General features: G+C 42.7%; 2 protein-coding genes across 3 annotated transcripts in view; one reads left to right on the top strand and one right to left on the bottom strand.

The window, feature by feature from the left end:
* The first annotated feature begins 155 nt into the window (after positions 1 to 155).
* Positions 156 to 5,911, top strand: tyrp1b (tyrosinase-related protein 1b). The gene is made up of 9 exons (XM_085277013.1): positions 156 to 199; positions 1,094 to 1,449; positions 1,696 to 1,804; positions 2,595 to 2,808; positions 3,175 to 3,379; positions 4,610 to 4,777; positions 5,084 to 5,263; positions 5,345 to 5,491; positions 5,575 to 5,911. Exons 1-9 carry the CDS (start codon positions 186 to 188, stop codon positions 5,778 to 5,780), a joined length of 1,599 nt encoding a protein of 532 aa, XP_085133139.1. The 5' UTR covers positions 156 to 185; the 3' UTR covers positions 5,781 to 5,911.
* A 1,288-nt stretch (positions 5,912 to 7,199) lies between these two features.
* LOC146572699 (multiple PDZ domain protein) overlaps positions 7,200 to 19,125 on the bottom strand; it is a 49,326-nt gene continuing 37,400 nt past the window's right edge. For both annotated transcript variants that reach the window (XM_085277010.1, XM_085277011.1), the window contains 10 exons: positions 15,673 to 15,866; positions 14,771 to 14,918; positions 14,607 to 14,678; positions 14,351 to 14,474; positions 14,186 to 14,226; positions 13,811 to 13,933; positions 12,965 to 13,069; positions 11,786 to 11,889; positions 11,480 to 11,603; positions 7,200 to 10,842 (listed from right to left, as the gene is read on the bottom strand). In XM_085277010.1, coding sequence (XP_085133136.1) covers positions 10,696 to 10,842; positions 11,480 to 11,603; positions 11,786 to 11,889; positions 12,965 to 13,069; positions 13,811 to 13,933; positions 14,186 to 14,226; positions 14,351 to 14,474; positions 14,607 to 14,678; positions 14,771 to 14,918; positions 15,673 to 15,866 — 1,182 coding nt within the window. In that variant the 3' untranslated portion in view covers positions 7,200 to 10,695. The remainder of the gene's footprint in view (positions 10,843 to 11,479; positions 11,604 to 11,785; positions 11,890 to 12,964; positions 13,070 to 13,810; positions 13,934 to 14,185; positions 14,227 to 14,350; positions 14,475 to 14,606; positions 14,679 to 14,770; positions 14,919 to 15,672; positions 15,867 to 19,125) is intronic.

Genomic DNA, 19,125 nt, shown 5'->3' with positions numbered 1-19,125 from the left:
TTTTTGAAAAAACTCAAGTACCCTCAAGTGTACACGTGTGTACGGTATGTGTGTGTGTGTGTGTGTGTTTCTCCTTGCACAAGCTCCACAAAGGCCTGCTCATGTGCTCAATAGCTATTTAAGACAGAGAAGGGCAACGGGCTGATTCTTGGGGGGGACTTCAGTTCTGCAAACAGAGGAGCAGCATGTACAGTCAGAGGTAGGGGAACAAATGATACTGATTCCTTTTTCACCAAATGAACTGTAGAATCCAAAAAGTCATACAACTCGGCGGTATGACTGACTGCTTTAGCGCCTTTACAAATTAAAAGTGCATATTGGACTAATGCGCTACATCTTTGCAGATGAAGTGAAGTTTTGTCTCATATGATGTTACAGAGCAGATTTTCACAGAACCCAGCAGGTGATGCCGACTAGTTAAGTCGTGCATTCAAATATTTGTAATATGCTCAAACATGTGGAGCTATTCCCCCTTTTATATTGGTAACATTTCTTAGGTGCTGTTTTGTTGTTAAATAATTGCTCATAATAATTACAAATTATTAGCCACTCCTTCATTCATTTCTAATCAACAAACTTCAAAAGGCACAAAAGGCATGCAAATCTAACTGCAAAAAAAAGGAAGAAAAAAGAAAAAAGGTTCAAGCAAATCATTGCCTGCTGTCTATTGTTGAAAGCATTTCTGAACTTGTAAGAGTTGAAAGCTAATGGCTTTGTGAATTATAAATAATGACTTGTGCTGCCTGCAGGGATGTGTAAGAACTGAAGTTTTGGAATAATGTTAAGACAATTGGCTTTAACAAGAGAACACGTACTGAGTAAGTTGTTCTAGAGCTTAATTTCAGTGGATGTGGCGTGTATGTGGGGATGTTTTTTTTTTAATCTTCATCTTGCTAAATGTGTTCTGGGACGGTCACTGGTCCTTCACAACCGTGAACAAGACAAGTCCTTTCAAAAAGAAGGAGGCCTGTATAACAGCAATTCTCAACATGTAAAAGATTTCCACGCACTTTGTTCCAACCTTGTTCTCACATCTAAATTACTGCATGGCCCTAAAAAACTCCTTACTTCACCTCATTCTCTACTTTATCAGCTTGTGGAGTGTGGGTTTGGTGGGGACCTTGTGTGCCACGCTCACCTTGGCCCAGTTCCCGAGGCAGTGTGTCACTCCTGAGGGGCTGCAGAGCGGCCAGTGCTGCCCATCCCCTGCAGGGGTAGCAGGAGACGAGTGTGGCTCCAGCACAGGAAGAGGCCAGTGTGTGACCATTGAGGCTGACAGTCGGCGCCATGGACCTCAGTACCCTTATGCCGGGCGCGATGACAGAGAGAGGTGGCCGCTGAGATTCTTCAATCGCACTTGCCGATGTAATGGGAATTTCACCGGCTACAACTGTGGGCGATGCAGACACGGGCTAACTGGACCAAACTGTGATCAGAGGATCTCTGTGGGTAAGAGAGCAGATGCTTTTTTACGACCTAAAAATTCACGACGACTTAAAATTTCTATCTTCTACCGTGTCCTTCAAGATTTCACAGGTCTACATCAGCCTGGGGAATGAAGGCAGCATTTATTGCTAGGAGCAGGAAAAAAGTGTTAATTTTTAATAGCACTTTCTTTTCTCTACTCTTCCTTCGTTTCCCCCACACTTTAACAACACTTCATTCTCTCTCTTCACCCCATTAACTTCTCCCCAGTAAGGAGAAACATCATCCAGATGAGCACAGCTGAGAAGCAGGCGTTTGTAAATGCTCTGGATCAAGCTAAGAGGACTGTCCACCCTGACCTCATCATCTGTACAAGACGGTATATTGAAAAAATAACATGATAATCAAGCTGAATACAATTAGATGATTTTAAAGGGTTGATTTTTACCTTGTAATTCTCTGGTCAACAGTGATTCTAAACACAGTATGTTTTGCCCAAGGACCTGCACGCTCAGACTCAGCTGAGTCGGTTGAAAGAAATATATGTGCAGTATCTGTGGCTGAGCCACATGCTGTGTTTTTGAAATTATTTGTAAAATCAGAGGATTTCTCATGGCAGCTTTCTTTAAAAGCTGTAGAAAGTTGAGCAAATGATCACTTTTGGCACGAGTAAAGGGAATTACAGTCTTCTGAATCTGTGAATAACCTCCTTCTAAATCAGCTGAGGACTGCAATTGGTTAATTTTTGAAACCATTCTTGACTGCAGCTCAAAGAAAATCTCTTAACCTCTGGATCAGACAATTAAAATTCCCCTTGTTATTAATGGTCATGCTCAAGATTCTTAGTTACATGCCACATAATGCATTGCAGCTACAGAGAATAAAATATGTATTAATATCTATATATCCATTAGTGAGTTATTCACCAGTACCATCCCCAAGTTCTGAAGCCGTGTTTGAATGGATCAGTGAAAACAAAATTGTGAAAAACACTTTGTAGAGCTACTAAGATTACAAAGCTTTATGCAACAGCAGAGCATTTAACACATGCATAGTTCATCTAAGGCCACGCATTCTCTTACTTCAAATCAATCAGGGTGAATTTGGAGGATTCAGGCAGGGCAATGTGGAGGAAAAAATACAACGTGACATTCACCCTTTATCTTTAGGTACCAGGAGTTGTTTGGGCCTGATGGCAACACCCCACAGTTTGAGAACATCACCATTTATAATTACTTTGTTTGGAGTCACTACTACTCTGTCAGTAAGACGTACCTGGGGCCAGGCCAGACCAGCTTTGGAGGTGTAGACTTCTCCCACGAGGGCCCAGGTTTTGTCACCTGGCATCGTTTTCATCTGCTGCAACTGGAGAGAGACATGCAGGTGAGCAGAGAGAAGGCAGGGAGAAAGAGGGGTGGTAGTGGAAAAGAGGAGAGACAGCAAGCTTCTGGGCTGATAAAGAAATGGATGAGGAGGTTAGGATAGGAGGAGTGGTGATGGAAAAATAAAAGATCTGACACCGAGTGAAAAGCTAGCCGGAAGGAGAATGGGTTAATGCAAGGAGGAAATAAAAAAGGCAAAACAAAAGCAGGAATATATAGGAAGGGGACAAAAAAATAGGGCGCATAAAGGACAAAAAGAAAAAGGACCAACCTGCATATTTTTCTAATAAACAATTCAAGAAAGCAGTTTGTTTACAGACAGTCCTTCCCTGAACACCTGCCTCCTTCCCCTGTTCGATCTTCACAGGACATGCTGGGCAACCCCACCTTTGCCCTGCCCTACTGGAACTTCGCCATTGGAGGCAGCGAATGCGACATCTGCACAGATGACCTGCTGGGAGCCAGGAGCACATTTGATATGAGCTCCATCAGCCCCAACTCTGTGTTCTCACAGTGGAGGGTCATCTGCGAGAGTGTGGATGACTACGACACTCTGGGCACCATCTGCAACAGTAAAGACAGTCACGGAAACACACACTATACCTCGCCGTGCAGCCGAGCGCTGCTGACATACAGCATCGTCTCAGCTGCATCAGAAAAGAGGGCAAAGAGCTCATAAAGAGAGCATGTAGAACATAGGCTGCTATAAATAATAGCTCACAGCTGTTGTGCTAAATTCGATATTGCTCGCTATTACTTCAGTTTGTTTGAAACTGCTCTAGTTGTTAAACATCGCCTTCTCTGTTGCCGTGTGTAACTGGAGTACTACACACTGCATCTCTAAATACTGCGGTTTGAAAGATTTTTTTGTTTTTATTCAATCAGCCTAGTTTTTCAGTGTTAATTCCTGATTGGTCACAAGATTTAACCTAGAATAAGAGAATTGTTATTCAGTATTAAGATAACGCTGCGTAACCTAGACTTTAGGTGATCAGATTTGCAGGGATTGGCTCTCATTCCGTACTGGCACCAGATTACAAGCCTAATTCACTACCTTTCTTTCAGTGTTCAAATGCACCTAATTTATAAAGGATTTGGTTTTCATTCGGAATAGGCAATCATCTTTCCCCGTGGAGCCTCAACAACAAACTTATAAAAAGAGGTCATAAGAAAAAAAAGTGTTTGGTAACAGGTTGAACACGTGAGTGGCCAACATGTGAGTGATCTATCTTGTTATTCCCCCCAGAGAGTCATGACAGGCCTGGTATTTCCTGCGTCAACAAGCAACATCTCCTTAACTGGGTTAAGGGGGTTGCCTCATTTGTGCATGCGCTTGTTGAAGACAGGAATCTAACAGTCTACTGGTTCCTTTGATCTGAGGGAATAATCTTCAAACAGACAGACAACTCGGTTATAGCCTTCTGTTTATGTGCTTGTGTGTAGGAGAGAAAGCCTGAAAAAAGAGAAAGACATCATACATGCAAGAGAGACAAAAAAAGAAAAAAAAAAACTTCTGTTCAGTCACAAAGCTCCCACTCACTACTGTTGACTTTTATTGAATAATTAAAAAAGAAAACTGCCATCCTGTCATGTTTAAGGCTGATCAAACTAGTAGAGTCTCCCACACAGAGTTAGAAGGTGGTTAAATAATACATTTTCAATCAATCCATATCTGTAGGGACCTCTGGCTTGTGCCTGATCTTAGGTCTTAGTGTGCCAGTAATCAGAAGTTATCTTTATTATTTTAAACTAATTATATTTCACTCAACCTAGTTTTATTGAGTCCTTTCTTCATCTCCAAGGCACAGAGAGCAGTCCCATCAGGAGGAACCCAGCAGGCAACGTGGCGCGGCCCATGGTGCAGAGGCTGCCGGAGCCCAAAGATGTGCTGGACTGTCTGGAGATCAACACCTTTGATACCCCTCCTTACTACTCCACCTCCTCCGAGAGCTTCAGGAACACCATCGAAGGTGATCCACATTCAACATGACTCATAGGTTAGAGCCAAAGCAGTAGTTGAGATTTAGCATTCTCCCATCAACCCAATCCAAGGAAATATTCAGTTTCACTTGGGCTCAGCTCAGAAAATAAAGCTGCTGAATACTGTGTGAGTGTATAGATGAAACACAAAGCCAGAAAAACACTCACTCAATCCTCCACCCACATGCACATATGGTTAGCTCCAACACAACATTTGTTGTTCCTAATTTTGGTCAATCAGAGTCTTCATTAAACGTTTTCCTTTTTTCTCTCCTTTTTTGTTCCATAATTTCAAGGCTACAGCGCCCCCCAGGGGATGTACGACCCAGTGATCCGCAGTCTTCACAATCTGGCCCACCTCTTCCTCAACGGGACGGGTGGACAGACTCACCTGTTACCCAATGATCCCATCTTTGTCTTGCTTCACACCTTTACCGATGCAGTCTTTGACGAGTGGCTCCGCAGGCATCAACCGGGTACACCTTTGCGAATATTCAAACAACAAAATTCACTTTGGAGAATGAATGGATGGATTGACATATTCTTCACTCTCTCAGGTGACACTGTTTACCCCGATGAGAACGCTCCCATTGGACACAACCGCAGGTTCAACATGGTTCCTTTCTGGCCGCCTGTCACCAATGCTGAGATGTTTGTGCCTGCCCCAGAAAACCTGGGATACTCATATGAGGTCCAGTGGCCGGGTGAGAAGCAGAGAACGTGTAAGCATGTGCAGATCCACAAAATCCAGGAATTGCTCATAACCGTCCGCTCTTTTCCCTCATAGCTCGTACCTTCACTCTCTCTGAGATCATCAGCGTAGCCGTTATTGCTGCAGTGCTGGTTGTGGTGGTGGTTGGTATCGTCATAGCCTGCGCCATGCGTTCTCACTCTTACAGCTCTGCCGAGGCCCTGGAGCCGCTGTTGGCAGAAATTTACCGACGCTACTCAGAGGAAGACCGCAGGCTGGACAAATCACAGTCCGTTGTCTAACATTTTTGATCATCTTGAGAGGACCCAACATTTACATACATAAATTTGCCTTGTTTTCCTTTTTTTAATTATTCCTCCATTTCTTCTAATAAAGGTGAACTGGTTTTGAGCCCAGGCATAATTGTGTGTCTGCATTTATGAATTGAAAAGCAGAGAGGGTCTGGCGGATCTTTTGTTGAGCACATCCAGTAGATTTTCAGACTGCAGCCAAGATTATAATAACTGCAAGAGCTGATATCCAGTGCTCAGATAAGTACACAGCAAGCATAGGAGCAGCTACTGGGACTGAACCTTCCAAAGCTACATGTCAGAGCTACACTATTTAGTGACTCCACCTCGCTGCCCATTTTCAGCTGACAAATATAAGTTTATCCGTGCAGATGAAATGATGTCTTTCTATAGGAATATGCTTCTATTCCTTTTCATTTTTTTAAACTTTTAACTCACTCTGTTTTTGTGTGAACAAGCAGTATTTTATGAAAACACCACAGGCCTTTTTTGCCGCAGGCATAAATTTGCTTGTCTCAAGCCTCAGGCCAACTGGCAAATCACACCACTTAGAGTAATGTTACTTCTCAAATCAAGCCCATGCAAATTTCCATGTGTTCAAAACAGCAGATGTACCGCCCTCAAGTGGATCTAAAGGATTACTGCGAAAGGAGGAAATCGGTTTTTTTTTTTCTTCATTTACACTCGTATCCTAATTTTTTAAACTGCATGTAGGGAATATCAAAGACAAAACTTAATATGACTTTAAGCGCACCGTGGAATTTTAAATCTCCATGACACCATAAAACTGCTACACTGTCCACACCTATAAGCTATTAAAAAAAACAAAGCAGCGGTCGAGTACCCTCGAGTTGTAAGACTAGTTTGCCCTTTTGGCGCAGATTTATTACTTTTAATTTTTATAACTGTGGCTTTTTTGGGTGTGTGTGATAGTTTTACATACATAATATCGTTTGCCTTGAATAAATAAATAATCCTGTCCTGTCTGTCACAAAAGGCGGCCACCTGTCACTGCATGCCTAATTACCACGAAGGCGCACAGTATGCACAATTTATGATCCTACGTTGCAACTTTGGAGGCTTACAGCAAGTCTTCAAGCTCGTACCTACAGCAAGGGCGTCATGGAGGTGGAGGGTGGAGATGCTGTCTGATCTTTTTGATGTGAAGCTGCATTTTCAGCAGAAACTCCCCATCCCAAAACAAACACTTACTTAACCACAGTGTCCCCAAATTTGAAGATTTTTAAGCCGAGGGTGATCAACGGACATTTAAAAACGGACATGTTTTTTTTATTCAGAGTATCTAAAAATTTTTCAGAAATAAGCTTTTGTGAACCGTGAGAAATTCAGTGGTTTATTGAATAAGCGTTAAAAAGATTTCTGTAAAAACTACACAGTAGACTACGGAACTTTCATCACTTGAAATTTACTTTCTTTCTGTAGTACAGGTGTGTGTAGATATGATATGTAGAGGAAACCCTTGTATTTTAACATCCGTATGTAAAATTAACTAACTAATTAATTAATTAGCATTGTTCGGTCGGTTTTCAAACTCATAATCGGATGACGTCATCCAGTGTTTGCCTGCTGTTTCATGATTGGGTCTAACTATTTCTTGCTAGGCTATGTCACTGAATATAAGCCACACCACCGTGCACGCTTTTTTGTGTCTGTGTGCCAAATGCCAACTCAGCCCTGCTCATTCGCTCATTTAATGGGAATGACGTGGACTTAGTGGCACCTAACTCTTCCTTTTGGGATATTTTGGGACATTTTGCTTTATGGGAATCAAGATTTTAACACTCAGCACTGACTGGAGTGAATTTCAAAGGATATTTTTGCAGTGCATGCTGATATCTTGAAAAAGGACCTCATGGGAAAGGATGGAGAAGAAGACTTTTTGGACCCGTTGGCTGTACTTTCTGTATCACCAGGTTACACTGACAGCAAAAAGACACGGTCCCCTATGTTTATGAATATGGATCGATGTGACAGTCACACATAGAACAATCATTTGGCCACTGCTATCCTCCAGAGAGAGAGGCTCATTAGTGCCTTTCAAGCATGCTCTCATGAAAGTCATCTGCAGAAAAAATGCATAGCAGTTTCTGCAGCCAAAGAAGTTACTGTGCTACATGGTGTATGACTAAGGGTAGGAAAAAAAGTCCTGTTCCCTGTGGCTGGAGCTCTTCCCCTTAAAAATGTTTGTCATGAAATTTGAGGCTGGTTTTGAAAAACAACAACAACAACAACAAAAACGGCAGATAAGTCCTTTTGCTTCCTCTTAAAGAAAAAAGAAGAAAAAATAGATGTAATTTCATCTGCTTCCCTGTCAGTTATTTGTATGAAACTGGAAATCCACAGGGGTCAAATGTTTGTGGATGTGAAAAAAATACCAAATATGATGTTTATCATTCTTATATTATAGCAAAGATCCAAGTGAAATGCAAAAAAAAAAGGAAAAAAAAGCATTACACCGTTTCTCCATTTCTCCTTGGGCCAGCAGGGAAGCAATTGTTCATCTGGAGAAGGATAAAGCAGACCGCGATGGCTGGGTTTCAATAAAGCTTGCAATGTGAACAGATGGCTTTGATTAATGCCGAGGCTCCAGACAGGATCTCCCTAGATACCTCCTATTTCCTAAATGAGACATTTGTGTGCAAATGTATTGTTTATCAAGTTGTCACCAGTAACTCTGGTAATTAAAGTGAAAGTACTGAGGATTTTCCTTTAAAAAAAGTCACAGGTTTCCTCTTCCTCTGTGATTGTCGGACCTCAGGTTTAAAACGTCTTTGTCCAAACTTTAGACTGATCTTCTCCGCCTTCTATAAAATGTTGCCTTTTCTCTAATCTAGCTCATCCCCCTTCTTCTCTCCTCTCCGCACGACTCCTCCGTAATTCAGAGCTGCCTGTCATTCCAAGCACGACACGCACTTCATCCTGTCACCTTGACTAAACGTGAGTGATGCCGCATACGTACTCATGGCAGACAAAGGTGGAGAAAAAGTGCGAGAGAGGGATAAAGACATACAGCATAACCGCTACAGGAAAACACCTCCAAGGCGAAATTCAGTTCACTGGTTTGGAAACATGCAAAAAATATGCAAAAAAATAACATAAAATAAAGAAAAAAGAAAAGAAGACTCTTGCTTCTTCTATCCATTAAAAATGTGACTTTCAGCTCAGTTGTCCTTGTTAAACAGTTCAGAGCTTTTCTCAGATACTGGTGAGTGGTGTGCATGTGTGAAATTTGAAAACTGAAAAAAAAAAGAAAAAAAGGTTTATCCTACTCGGTGAGAGAAATCACAAAATATAACTTGTTGATATTCATTAATAAAAAAGATGAAAAAAACCCCTCATAACATAAAACGTCTCTTTCACTGACACATTGCATCCGGAGATAAATCAGAAGGTAAGAAAAACAGAAACACAAGGTCCTGAACTTCAAAAGGTTTTGGATACAAAATTTTAACAAATAACATTTAATAAGATCACTTACAGAACATTTGGTTACACAATACCAGTGCGTGTGCACCATGTTTATATATCTTTGTGAGGACAAATACAAATGATGGTAAGGGTTAGGGTAAGCAGCTGGGGAAAACATTATGTCAATTAGATGTCCTCACTAAGATATGAAAACGAGTGTGTGCATCCATGTGTGTAAGTGTGAAGTGACTTCTTATATTAATGAAATTAATTACAGCGACAAAAACATAAGTATCACAGCCGTGTGAAGTCAGGTAAATAAATTTATATAAAACGGAGACGGTGTCTAATTTCACACTGAACTATTAACATCAAAAATCAAGTCCTAAAAAAAAACAGCTGCTAAAGTTGAAGACTATGAAAACACTGATTAATACTACACTGGTAAATAACAGTCGATACTCAGCAGCTGCTTCTAACAGATGCAGCAAAATGCATTTTTTCCTATTCTCTGTCCCGTTTAACATAAGGTGGTTATCATTGCTAATTATCAACATGCCACTTAAGACATTCAATATTCATGAAATCATGACACATTTTTAATTATTCGAACACAACAATGAAAAGAAAAGTACAACAGTCTTTCAAAGCAGACATCCTATTGCCATACAAAAGATTGGCAGAAGCAGTTGGCATATTTTGAGTCTTGGGAGTTGTTTGTTTGTTAAAGTAATAATCAAAATCCAGCACTAGGCTGCCGTCAATTGAGGCTTCAATTATATATATCAGTATGAACATGTAACGTATTGATGAGTGTGTTTACATGAAAAATAATGCACAACAATGCTAAACTATCCATCCAACCATTTTCTTCCACTCATCTGGGTCAGGGTCTCAGGTGCTCCTCAGCTATTTCCTTCTCCAGCTCTTGCTGGGGCTTTCCTAAGCCACCTGAGGCATAAAATCTCTCTAGTGTGTCCTGCGTCCACCCTGGGGGTCTCCTGCCAGTTAGACGTGCCACAAAAAGCCCCACCTAGATGGCATTCTAGGCCTTCTGGGCTGGAGGAGTAGCATCTCTACTCTGAGTCCCTCCAGAATGACTGAGCTTAGTGGTCATTCTGAAGGGACTCAGACTGGACTCAGGCATCCAATCCCCAAAGCCCAAGATGGAGGCCTTGGCGAACCCAATACCCGGCTCCTTAACTGGATTTAACTGGACATGCTCTGCTATATTTTTAAATACTGAGTGTAAATACAACAAAGCTGTGTTTGCAGTTGGAGGTAGAGTTCACAAATTAAATGCAATTTAATTTAGACTTAAAATAAAGACTCTTCTTATAATTATATGTATTGTTTTGACATGTAGAGTGCCCTCTACAAGAGGAGAATCACTCTACAGCTTTATAGGAAACAACCACAGCCCTCCAGAGCTGTTTTAGGAAGATGTCATTAACTTGAGGTACAGTGGGCAGTTGTCTCATGAGAGCACGGTGAGGACGACAGTTCCTTTGGTCTTTTTCAGAATGTCCACAGCTTCAGCGTGGGTCACACCTTCCAGGCAGTGTCCATTAACAGCAATTATCTGATCGCCACGTTTCAGCCTGCCATCCTCAATGGCTGCACCCTGAAGTACAAAGTCAACAAGAGCTTTTAAACGCTAATATGGCAACACATATGTTAGGAGAAAAGAATGAATGTGAGGTTAAATGAATGTTTGTAATGATCACAAAGGAATTGGTCGCAACAGATGCTCAGAAATAGAATCAAGAAACAAAACAAAGGAAAGCAATCATGCAAAAACTGACATAATGCAGTTTACTAGAGCATGGCACTAAGAGTTTACCACCTGTTACAAAACAAAAGCTATTTAACAAGTTATAACTGTGGCCTTTTTGCTTTGTTTCTTACATTGAGCATTGCCGTTAGGGACAAATTGCTATTTTTGGTGTTGAATTACAAAAAAGGCACTATAACTTAAAACCACACAAGAATCTCTGTCTCTTATGTGGCTTACATAGGTAGTCACAAAACAACAACGCATATAAAGTAAAACCACACACGGTGAAACTGCCTGCTGCCTGCTTTTTTACCCGAATTGCTGATGATTGGAGAAAGTTTTGTTTTGAACAGAGAAAACGCTATGAGAAGATGTGAGGGAGTGACTCAGTGAGTGACATACAGACTGCTGCTAAACTGTCTTTCCCAACATTAAAACTCTTTGGTTTTCACAACAAAAGGAGACCTGGCAGATGCTTTCTCACCTTGTCAAAGACAGTTTTGATGTAGATAGGCAGGTCTCCGTGAGGGCTGCCAAAACCTCCTACAATGCTGAAGCCGAGACCTGAGGAGCCTCTCTCCAGAGTGATGGTCTTATACATGCGAGCGCTGTAAAGAATACGATGCGAAACAATGGATGTTGGCTTCTGAGCGCACCGATGTGCATGCATTTAAAAACAAGTGTTGCACCAACTGTTTAGTAAAGTTTGAGGCCTGCTTTTGTTTTTATTCATTAATTAAAGTGGAGAGAAGAACAACGAAATGACACTGTTAGCTGAACCACTTCTTACCAGAGGCTGTTGTGAAAGCAGGGCAGGCTGCTCGGCTGGCCTAATGACCATGCGCGCACATCGCTGTTACTCTGTGTGCTGCATCCCTGAGAAGCTGCTGCCACCTAGACAATCATAGATTCACACAAACAGCATGTTATGAGTGCAAAGTGTAAAGGTTTTAGCCATTTAGGACTACACGAAGAGACCAGGACAGCCTGAATCCAAGCAGGACAGGACAGCCTGAATCCAAGGAATAGCAAAACATCTACAAATAGTGACAGTAACATGTAATTAAAAATATATCTCATTATTTTATGCGATTACTCTGGAGAACAGTGAGTTTCTCCTGACTGACATCAGCAAGACAGGAGTGCTTTTCTTCACAGCTTTCTTTTAGGAGTATGCAGAGCATCACTTTGAAAATGCCTATTTATGCTGAGTAGGCAATCTGGCAGACCACTCTACATGAGGTGCCAGTTTCACTTCAATAAAAGACAATGAAAGAACAATGAAACCAACACAGGAGAAGTCATTATAACAGAACACGTGTAACATTTGAGCTAGTGTATAGTACATGTCTACAAAAAATACAAGCTTCTCAAACAAATCTGCAAAACTGATGCATTGCAAATTTATCCAGAAGAAGTTGTGCTAACAACAGATTAATCAGGATTTCTGCAAAAAGTTAATATTTCTATAGTTGGACAATGATCAAATATCTTATTAATGCAACAGCGGTCTTATGCCCATCCAAATATTACCAGAGTAGGAGTGATACAAGTCTAAAACCTTTTGATGTTTATTTTAAACACAAAATACTTGCCAAAAACAAGCGACATGCGCTTCCATAGACACAAATATAGTTTTTTCCCTTACAGCAGAAGTCTTTTTAGAGGTGTGAAATCAATGTCATAAACACTGTTGTCTTGAAATTAACATACACTGACTGTGCAAAATGCTGATAATGAAGGGCCTCCTTTTTGTTAAAGACTTCTTTTTTTTTTAGTTGTCTGTATGTAAAATTATGTCTTGGGGAAATATGGAAGAAGATAAAAAGCCCTACGGGGAGCTGGCTGTGAACCATTTCTGTGTTTCTCTGACAAAACAGAACTAAAACCTGCTGACGTTATCACACAGAAACTTACTGCCTTTACAGGCATTACATATCAGTTACTGGATGTCTCACTGTGACAGTACCTGCAAAATGATGGTTCCAGTGGTGTTCTTGAGCAGGGCTTCAGCATGGACATGAGTCATTCCCTCAGTGGAAACATCATTGATACTGAGGATCCTGTCTCCCGTCTAGATGATGCACACACAAACACAAACACACATTTGTCCTAGACTTAACACTATCCCCCCTTTTCCTTTTTGCCTACAAAGTCTCCTTTTCTTTTCTGTCCCTATCTTTTTTCTTCAGGATTTCATAAAGGTTTACTTTTGGTATGTCACTTCATTTTCAATATTTATGTCTAAAATGCATTTTATGTTACATGTGTCTGTAATTTGATCATGGAGAAACATTTATGTCCTCTGCCCCTTGCATCCCGATCTATTCCAACCTTTATATTTGTTTTATGAGATGTATTTCAGGAAGAAAATGATGTAAAAATATCGACTTCTATTCCAATAAATATGTAACACAGTCAAGGCAGTCCATATATTTGTCTCAGTGTTGGAAAAGTTCATTTTGGTAACCTTTAGTTAACCAGGAAAAACGGCCTCTTCAGATTCTAAATGACTCCTGCACTCTGCGATTACAGAAGAATACACAGTAAAACAACAGTCACCTCTAAAGAAAAAGGTATCTTGTGCCTCCTTCACCTTATTTTTTATGATTCCCTTAAATTCATCAATGCATACCAGAGAGTCTAAGTTTACAGCTTTTTGCAGATGTTTCAGCCTCTAAGGGACACAGTAAGAGTAAGAAAGTGCAATTTTCCTTATTTAAGGCCCAGTCCACACTCGACTAGTCACAATGTGAAGCATACATGAGACACACATGCATGCACGCACTGGTGTATATACATGGTCACTCCCCACCTGTAATTTCTGTGTTTTGGCAGCAAGTCCATTGGTATCCATGGTAGCAATAAAAAGAGGAAGGTTGCCATGGGGACTGCCCACTCCTCCAGCTACGCTGATGCCCAAGGAGTCGTATGGACCCTGGAGTGATTGCGCACAGACACACAAACACACACATTTGCAACCTTTCCAAATGGCAGATTCGAGCATAAAATAAACACCAAACGTTACAGGAGCATGATATCCAGTCAGGAAGCAGGTTGTTTTCAGTATATAACTAATTTATACTAATTTGTAACTTCTAAAAATAAGTTAAATTATCACTACTCAGTTTCTCCAGTACAGTATGGGGTCCAAAAAGACAATGCTTTTATTACTATAAGAGTGTTTTACCTTTTTTATTATCACTTTTCTGATGTCAGAGTCTTTGAATGCTGCAGAAGAGAATGACACATAACTATGGATAAAAAGATGCAAGAGTATATTTTCCATTCAAAGCAAATTGTTGGACTCAACATTGTAACTCAGACGATACTCGAGAACTTAGTTGACACTCACTGTAGCTCTCTATTTTGTTATCTGTCTCCCTCTGGTGGCCAAAAGAACCATCGCATACACTTGAGGGTGTAAGCGTGGAGCAGTCAGAGTCTTCGCTCTGGATAAAACACAACTTAAGGTACTCCTACGTTCACAGAGTAATATCGTTAAAATAGGTGTATAAACGCAATAGTTGACCTACAAACTACAGTCTGAACTATAATTTCACTAGGAATCATATCACTAAAGAAATACGTAGGCAAGATAAACAGTTTACCTGACTCCGCAGTGTGTACTGCACCCCGGCTTTAAAACGAGCCACCTCCAGGTGGACTCCTCCACTGCAACTCTGAGAGCAAAGTGACACATCTCACATAATGACGCTGGCCATGAAAATGCCTACCTATGTTCATTTATTTATAAACTGTGAATACGGCAGACCTGCAGAAGCGTGTGTGCACGCTCCTGTGATGCTGCACGCACGTCTTCCCCATTGATTGACAGAATCTGGTCGCCAAGCAACAACCTGCCATCCGAATCTGCTACACCTCCTCTGATGATATCTGACACAAAGATGCCAGTGTCATTACTGTTGGAAGAAAACAGAGGTCAAAAGCTGTGCCTGCCCCAGGCTTATAAATAATGTGACCTGTGCACCGGCTGTTTTGCATAATGTCACACCTGATTGTGCAAAAACATAAAGCTGCGAGAAAATTGGCACCCGAGCTCTTTGGAAAATGATGCGTCTTGCGACTTCTTTGCAGTGAGACCCTATCTAACCTTTATGGTAATTATCGAATGCTGGAGAGATCTGTGAAGTAGTTACAGAACACGTCAAAGGAGTTTGCCATGAAAACAGTCAATCTACTAGGGTCTATAAAGGGTTTTTTGTTTTTTTAGAATATAATTTTCGGAATTATATTTAAAAGGAACAGGTATTCTGCAATTTAAACTAACTAACCAGCCTAACTACAGCTTACAAACAAAAGTTGATTAAGAATAAAATTGTGGTAAAAATAGGCAACAAGACTAATCACTCACTAACAAAGTCACATTTATTTATTTTTAACCTATTTCTCATCTTCAGAAGTTGCGAGGAGGAGTACTCCCACTTGCCATATGTTATATTTGAAGCCGATATATTAACAACTTCATCAGCCTCTTAGACTTCAGGCTCTTTCAGCAGGTGACATCACCTAGGTTGCGAACACGATGGTTCTGAACAAAATTTGATTTTGTCTCTGTTGTACTTGAAAGCACAGTGTTAGATAACACAGGCTCAAACCTGCTGTGAACATACCAAGTTGGAGGTTTCTAACTTGATAAAAGCATCCTGACTGTACCTCTTCCCCACAGTAGTGAAGCCCAGTCCTTCTCCAGGACGAGGCCTCAGCTCCAGGCTGAACACATCCCACAGGTCCTCCTCCCTGTAGGATTCCTGGTGCCTGAAGACGCACAGCTGGACACGCTGGGTGGTGAGCCGTAGCACGGCAATAGCTTCGTCATGACTGGCCTGCCGCATATCTATGCCATTTACCTAGAAGACAGCGACAGTGAGAGAAACAGGGGAACAGATGCATGAAAATACATTCTGTTTGTTCAGGAAGTACAGGATCACATATTACATAACAATAATATGATAAACTTTTCAGATTGGAGTGGTAAAGGAATCAAATATTTAGAACATATACTAGAAGGAACAGAATTTATTTCATTTGATGGACTAGTTACACAATATGGGATCAACAAGAAAAGATTTTTAGAATATCAACAAATTAAATCCATAGTTAAAAAGAAATTTAAACCGGGTCAAGTTGAACTACAAACACCACCAAGTGTGGTTCAATTTCTTACTCTTAAAACCCCCAAATTACTATCCAAAATATACAGAATGCTTTCTAGAACAGATGAATCAATATCACTTCCTATTGCAAAATGGGAAGCGGATTTATCAGTTAACTTAGACCAAAACTTCTGGTCTCAGGTTTGCTTAAAACCTTTCATCTAATTAGAAATCCCAGTCTTCAATTAATTCAATACAAAATATTACATAGAGTGCACTATACAGGTCATCGGATGTTCAAGATGGGCTTTACGTCTACCAACAACTGCTCACACTGCCAAACCAATTCACCGGACAATTATATCCACGCTCTTTGGTTCTGTCCACCAGTTCAGACGTTTTGGCGCGAGATATGTGAGGACTTATCGAAGTGTCTGAAATTTAACATTCCAACTTCCCCCTTAGTGTGTTTGTTGGGCAGCTTAGATAATGTCACTTCAGAAAAGAATATAGCCCATATGATCTTCACTGCCCTATGCATAGCCAAGAAAACAGTCCTCATGAACTGGAAAAATAAAAATAATCTTAATTCTAACCAATATAGAAATTATCTATTAGATTACATTAGTCTTGATACAGCCTCTGCCACCACATCAGATCAATTGCTCTGGGCTCCTTTGATCAGCTCCATCACCTAGTGGGGGTGGGGGGTCATAGTTTGGTCCCGCCTTCACTGTTGTGATTGGTGTGGGGGTAGGGACAGGCTTAGGGCGTCGGGGGGTTCCCCGGAGGCATCTTCCTTGGGGGGCTCAACCCGGGGTAGCGGTCATGTCCGGTTGGGGGCTCTTTTGGCTCTCGGGTGACTGTTTCCACGTGGCTGCGTGCAGCGGGGCTAGGGGAGGGTCTGTGCTAACGGACGTGGGTTACTGACCTGGTAGCCTGGCTGCCCCTGGGTGGGTCCGGGATGGGCGTGAGGTTCTGGGGGCGCTCCGTCTCTGGGCTGGGGCCCAGGCCGGGCCTCGGGGGCTTGGGTCCTGGTTGGTGTGTTGCCGGGGTTGTGGGCGGGTGGGTGCATGGGGACCCAGCCCTGGAGCAGGGTGCCGCCGGTGCATCGAGCCACCTGGGGGCTCTTCAACTGGTGGGGGAGATTGTCACATCTTGCAGGAGCTTTCCTCTCTTCAGGAACTCTCTCTGCAGGAGGGGGAGATACAGGAGAGGTGGAGGAAGATCTCAGCCTGGGCGTTTATTGTCTTATGTAGTCTGGAAGATGAGTGGATGGTGGGGTGGGTGCAGTTTTCTCTGTGGTGGGGTTGGGTGGACTGTCCCGGGCTCTGTGGGGCCGGGAGGCGCTGCTGCACTGGGCCCCGGTCTGGATGGGCCTGGGCCCCCTTTCCCTGGCGGGTCGCGGAGTATGGGGGTGCCTACTGGGGTCAGCGGGGGAGCTGGCCCCAGGGAGGGGTCACCTGCCACTCCCTTCCCCTCCTCCCCATCTCCAGCTGCCTCCCCCCTCCCGCTCCACCACAACCACCCACACATGCAGGACCTTGGAGTAGGGGTATGTCACCAGGGTGCAGAGGAGGCTACCCCCCCCCGTCCCCCTATGGCTGCCTCTGCCTCAATTTTATCCCACAACTTAGACATTCACATTACTCACACTCTCATTACACATACATATAGGATCTTGGGGGTGGGCACGATACATGGAATCCAAATTACCATCAGGGTGTACACCCCACCCCTGGCGTCGTTGCCCACCTCTCAATTTTAAATACACGTAGACATTGAGGGCTGGCAGGAGGGACCATGAGCTTACCTGCTGCTCTCTGGCAGGTAGCTCCATGCCCTCCTGGGTTTTAAATGCACCTTAGAACACACATGCATCAACACTACAATGAGCGGGTGGAGGGAGGTTTGGAGTCTTCTCTCACCCCCATTCTCTGCGGCCTGCCGGAGCGAGGTTTGGAGGCCTATCTCCACCCACCACCACTTCCCCTGCCAGTGGCGGACTCCCTCAGACGTCGGTGCGTTGGTGGTTCTTTGTGTCCGGGGATGGGCGTCCAGGTACACACTGGCTCACTCCTTGGCAGCCTCGGGGCCTGGAGCCTGGGGCTCGCTCGGGCTACTTTGGAGGTGGGGTGCCCCCGGCCTCTCGGCCTGGGGCTCGGTCACTCAGGCACGGCTGGCTGCCGGCGGAGCTCACGGGCGCGTCACTGCAACTCCCCCTGGCTTCTGCTCCGCGGCTGCTGGGTGAGCCCTCATCTGGGACTCTCCTCAGCTCTTTCTGGGACAGTGGCGCGGCTGCCCCTCTGTTGGTCTTCCTTGGTCTCTTGTGTTCTGGGGGCCTCTGGATGTCTGGAGTTTTGATCTCCTCCACACCTGCTTCATGCCCTGGAGGACGGGGCTGTGGCCCCCCCACACCCTCTAGCAGATCATTGCATGAAGGAACCTTTTAAAAAAACAAGCGCGTCCATGCTCACAGGTGTACACACGGGTGATCACACACACAAACTACACCCTTTTTGGCTCCTACCTCAAAGCACACTGTGTTCTGTTGATCTTATGTGCTGCACAATAATGTTTAATATTTAGTATTTACTGTCATATTCCCATATATCATTGTGATGTTGTTTATTCTATTACTCTTGTTCTCTTCTGCTCGTTTTCTTTTTTCTTTCTCAGCAGGTGAACCAGGTGATTGATATATGCATTTTTTTCTTCTCTGCCCGTTCTGTTGGTTTTTGTCTTTTGCCCTTCTCCCCCGTTCTCAGCTGTTTCTCTTTCCCTCTTTCTTTCTCCCCTTCTTTCCCCCAGTCAAGTCTGTCCCGTATTCAGTAAGTGAAAATAAAATAAACAATAAAAGGTGAATCAAATGGACCATTACGGCAAGGCTGGGATGGTCAATTTGGTAAAGTAAATCCGTTGGGCATCTTTCTTTGCCTTTAGACAACAATTCTGATGGCAAAAGAGCCAAACGGGACAGGCAAAAAAAAAAAAAAAAAAAAAAGAAGTACAG

This window comes from Mchenga conophoros, linkage group LG6 (assembly GCF_057382185.1).
Source record: "Mchenga conophoros isolate Kocher_MC1m ecotype Shallow Benthic linkage group LG6, M_conophoros_male_GT1.1, whole genome shotgun sequence".
Classification (NCBI taxonomy): Eukaryota; Metazoa; Chordata; class Actinopteri; order Cichliformes; family Cichlidae; genus Mchenga; species Mchenga conophoros.
Note: the sequence above shows the minus strand (reverse complement) of the source record. Positions and strands in the feature narration are given on the sequence as shown.

Bases quoted from the DNA above. Each gene is read 5' to 3' on its own strand.
- tyrp1b (XM_085277013.1), top strand. The intron at 3,380-4,609 runs GTAAAGACAGTC...TTCATCTCCAAG, and splicing joins TCTGGGCACCATCTGCAACA to GCACAGAGAGCAGTCCCATC. The intron at 5,492-5,574 runs GTGAGAAGCAGA...TTTCCCTCATAG, and splicing joins ATATGAGGTCCAGTGGCCGG to CTCGTACCTTCACTCTCTCT.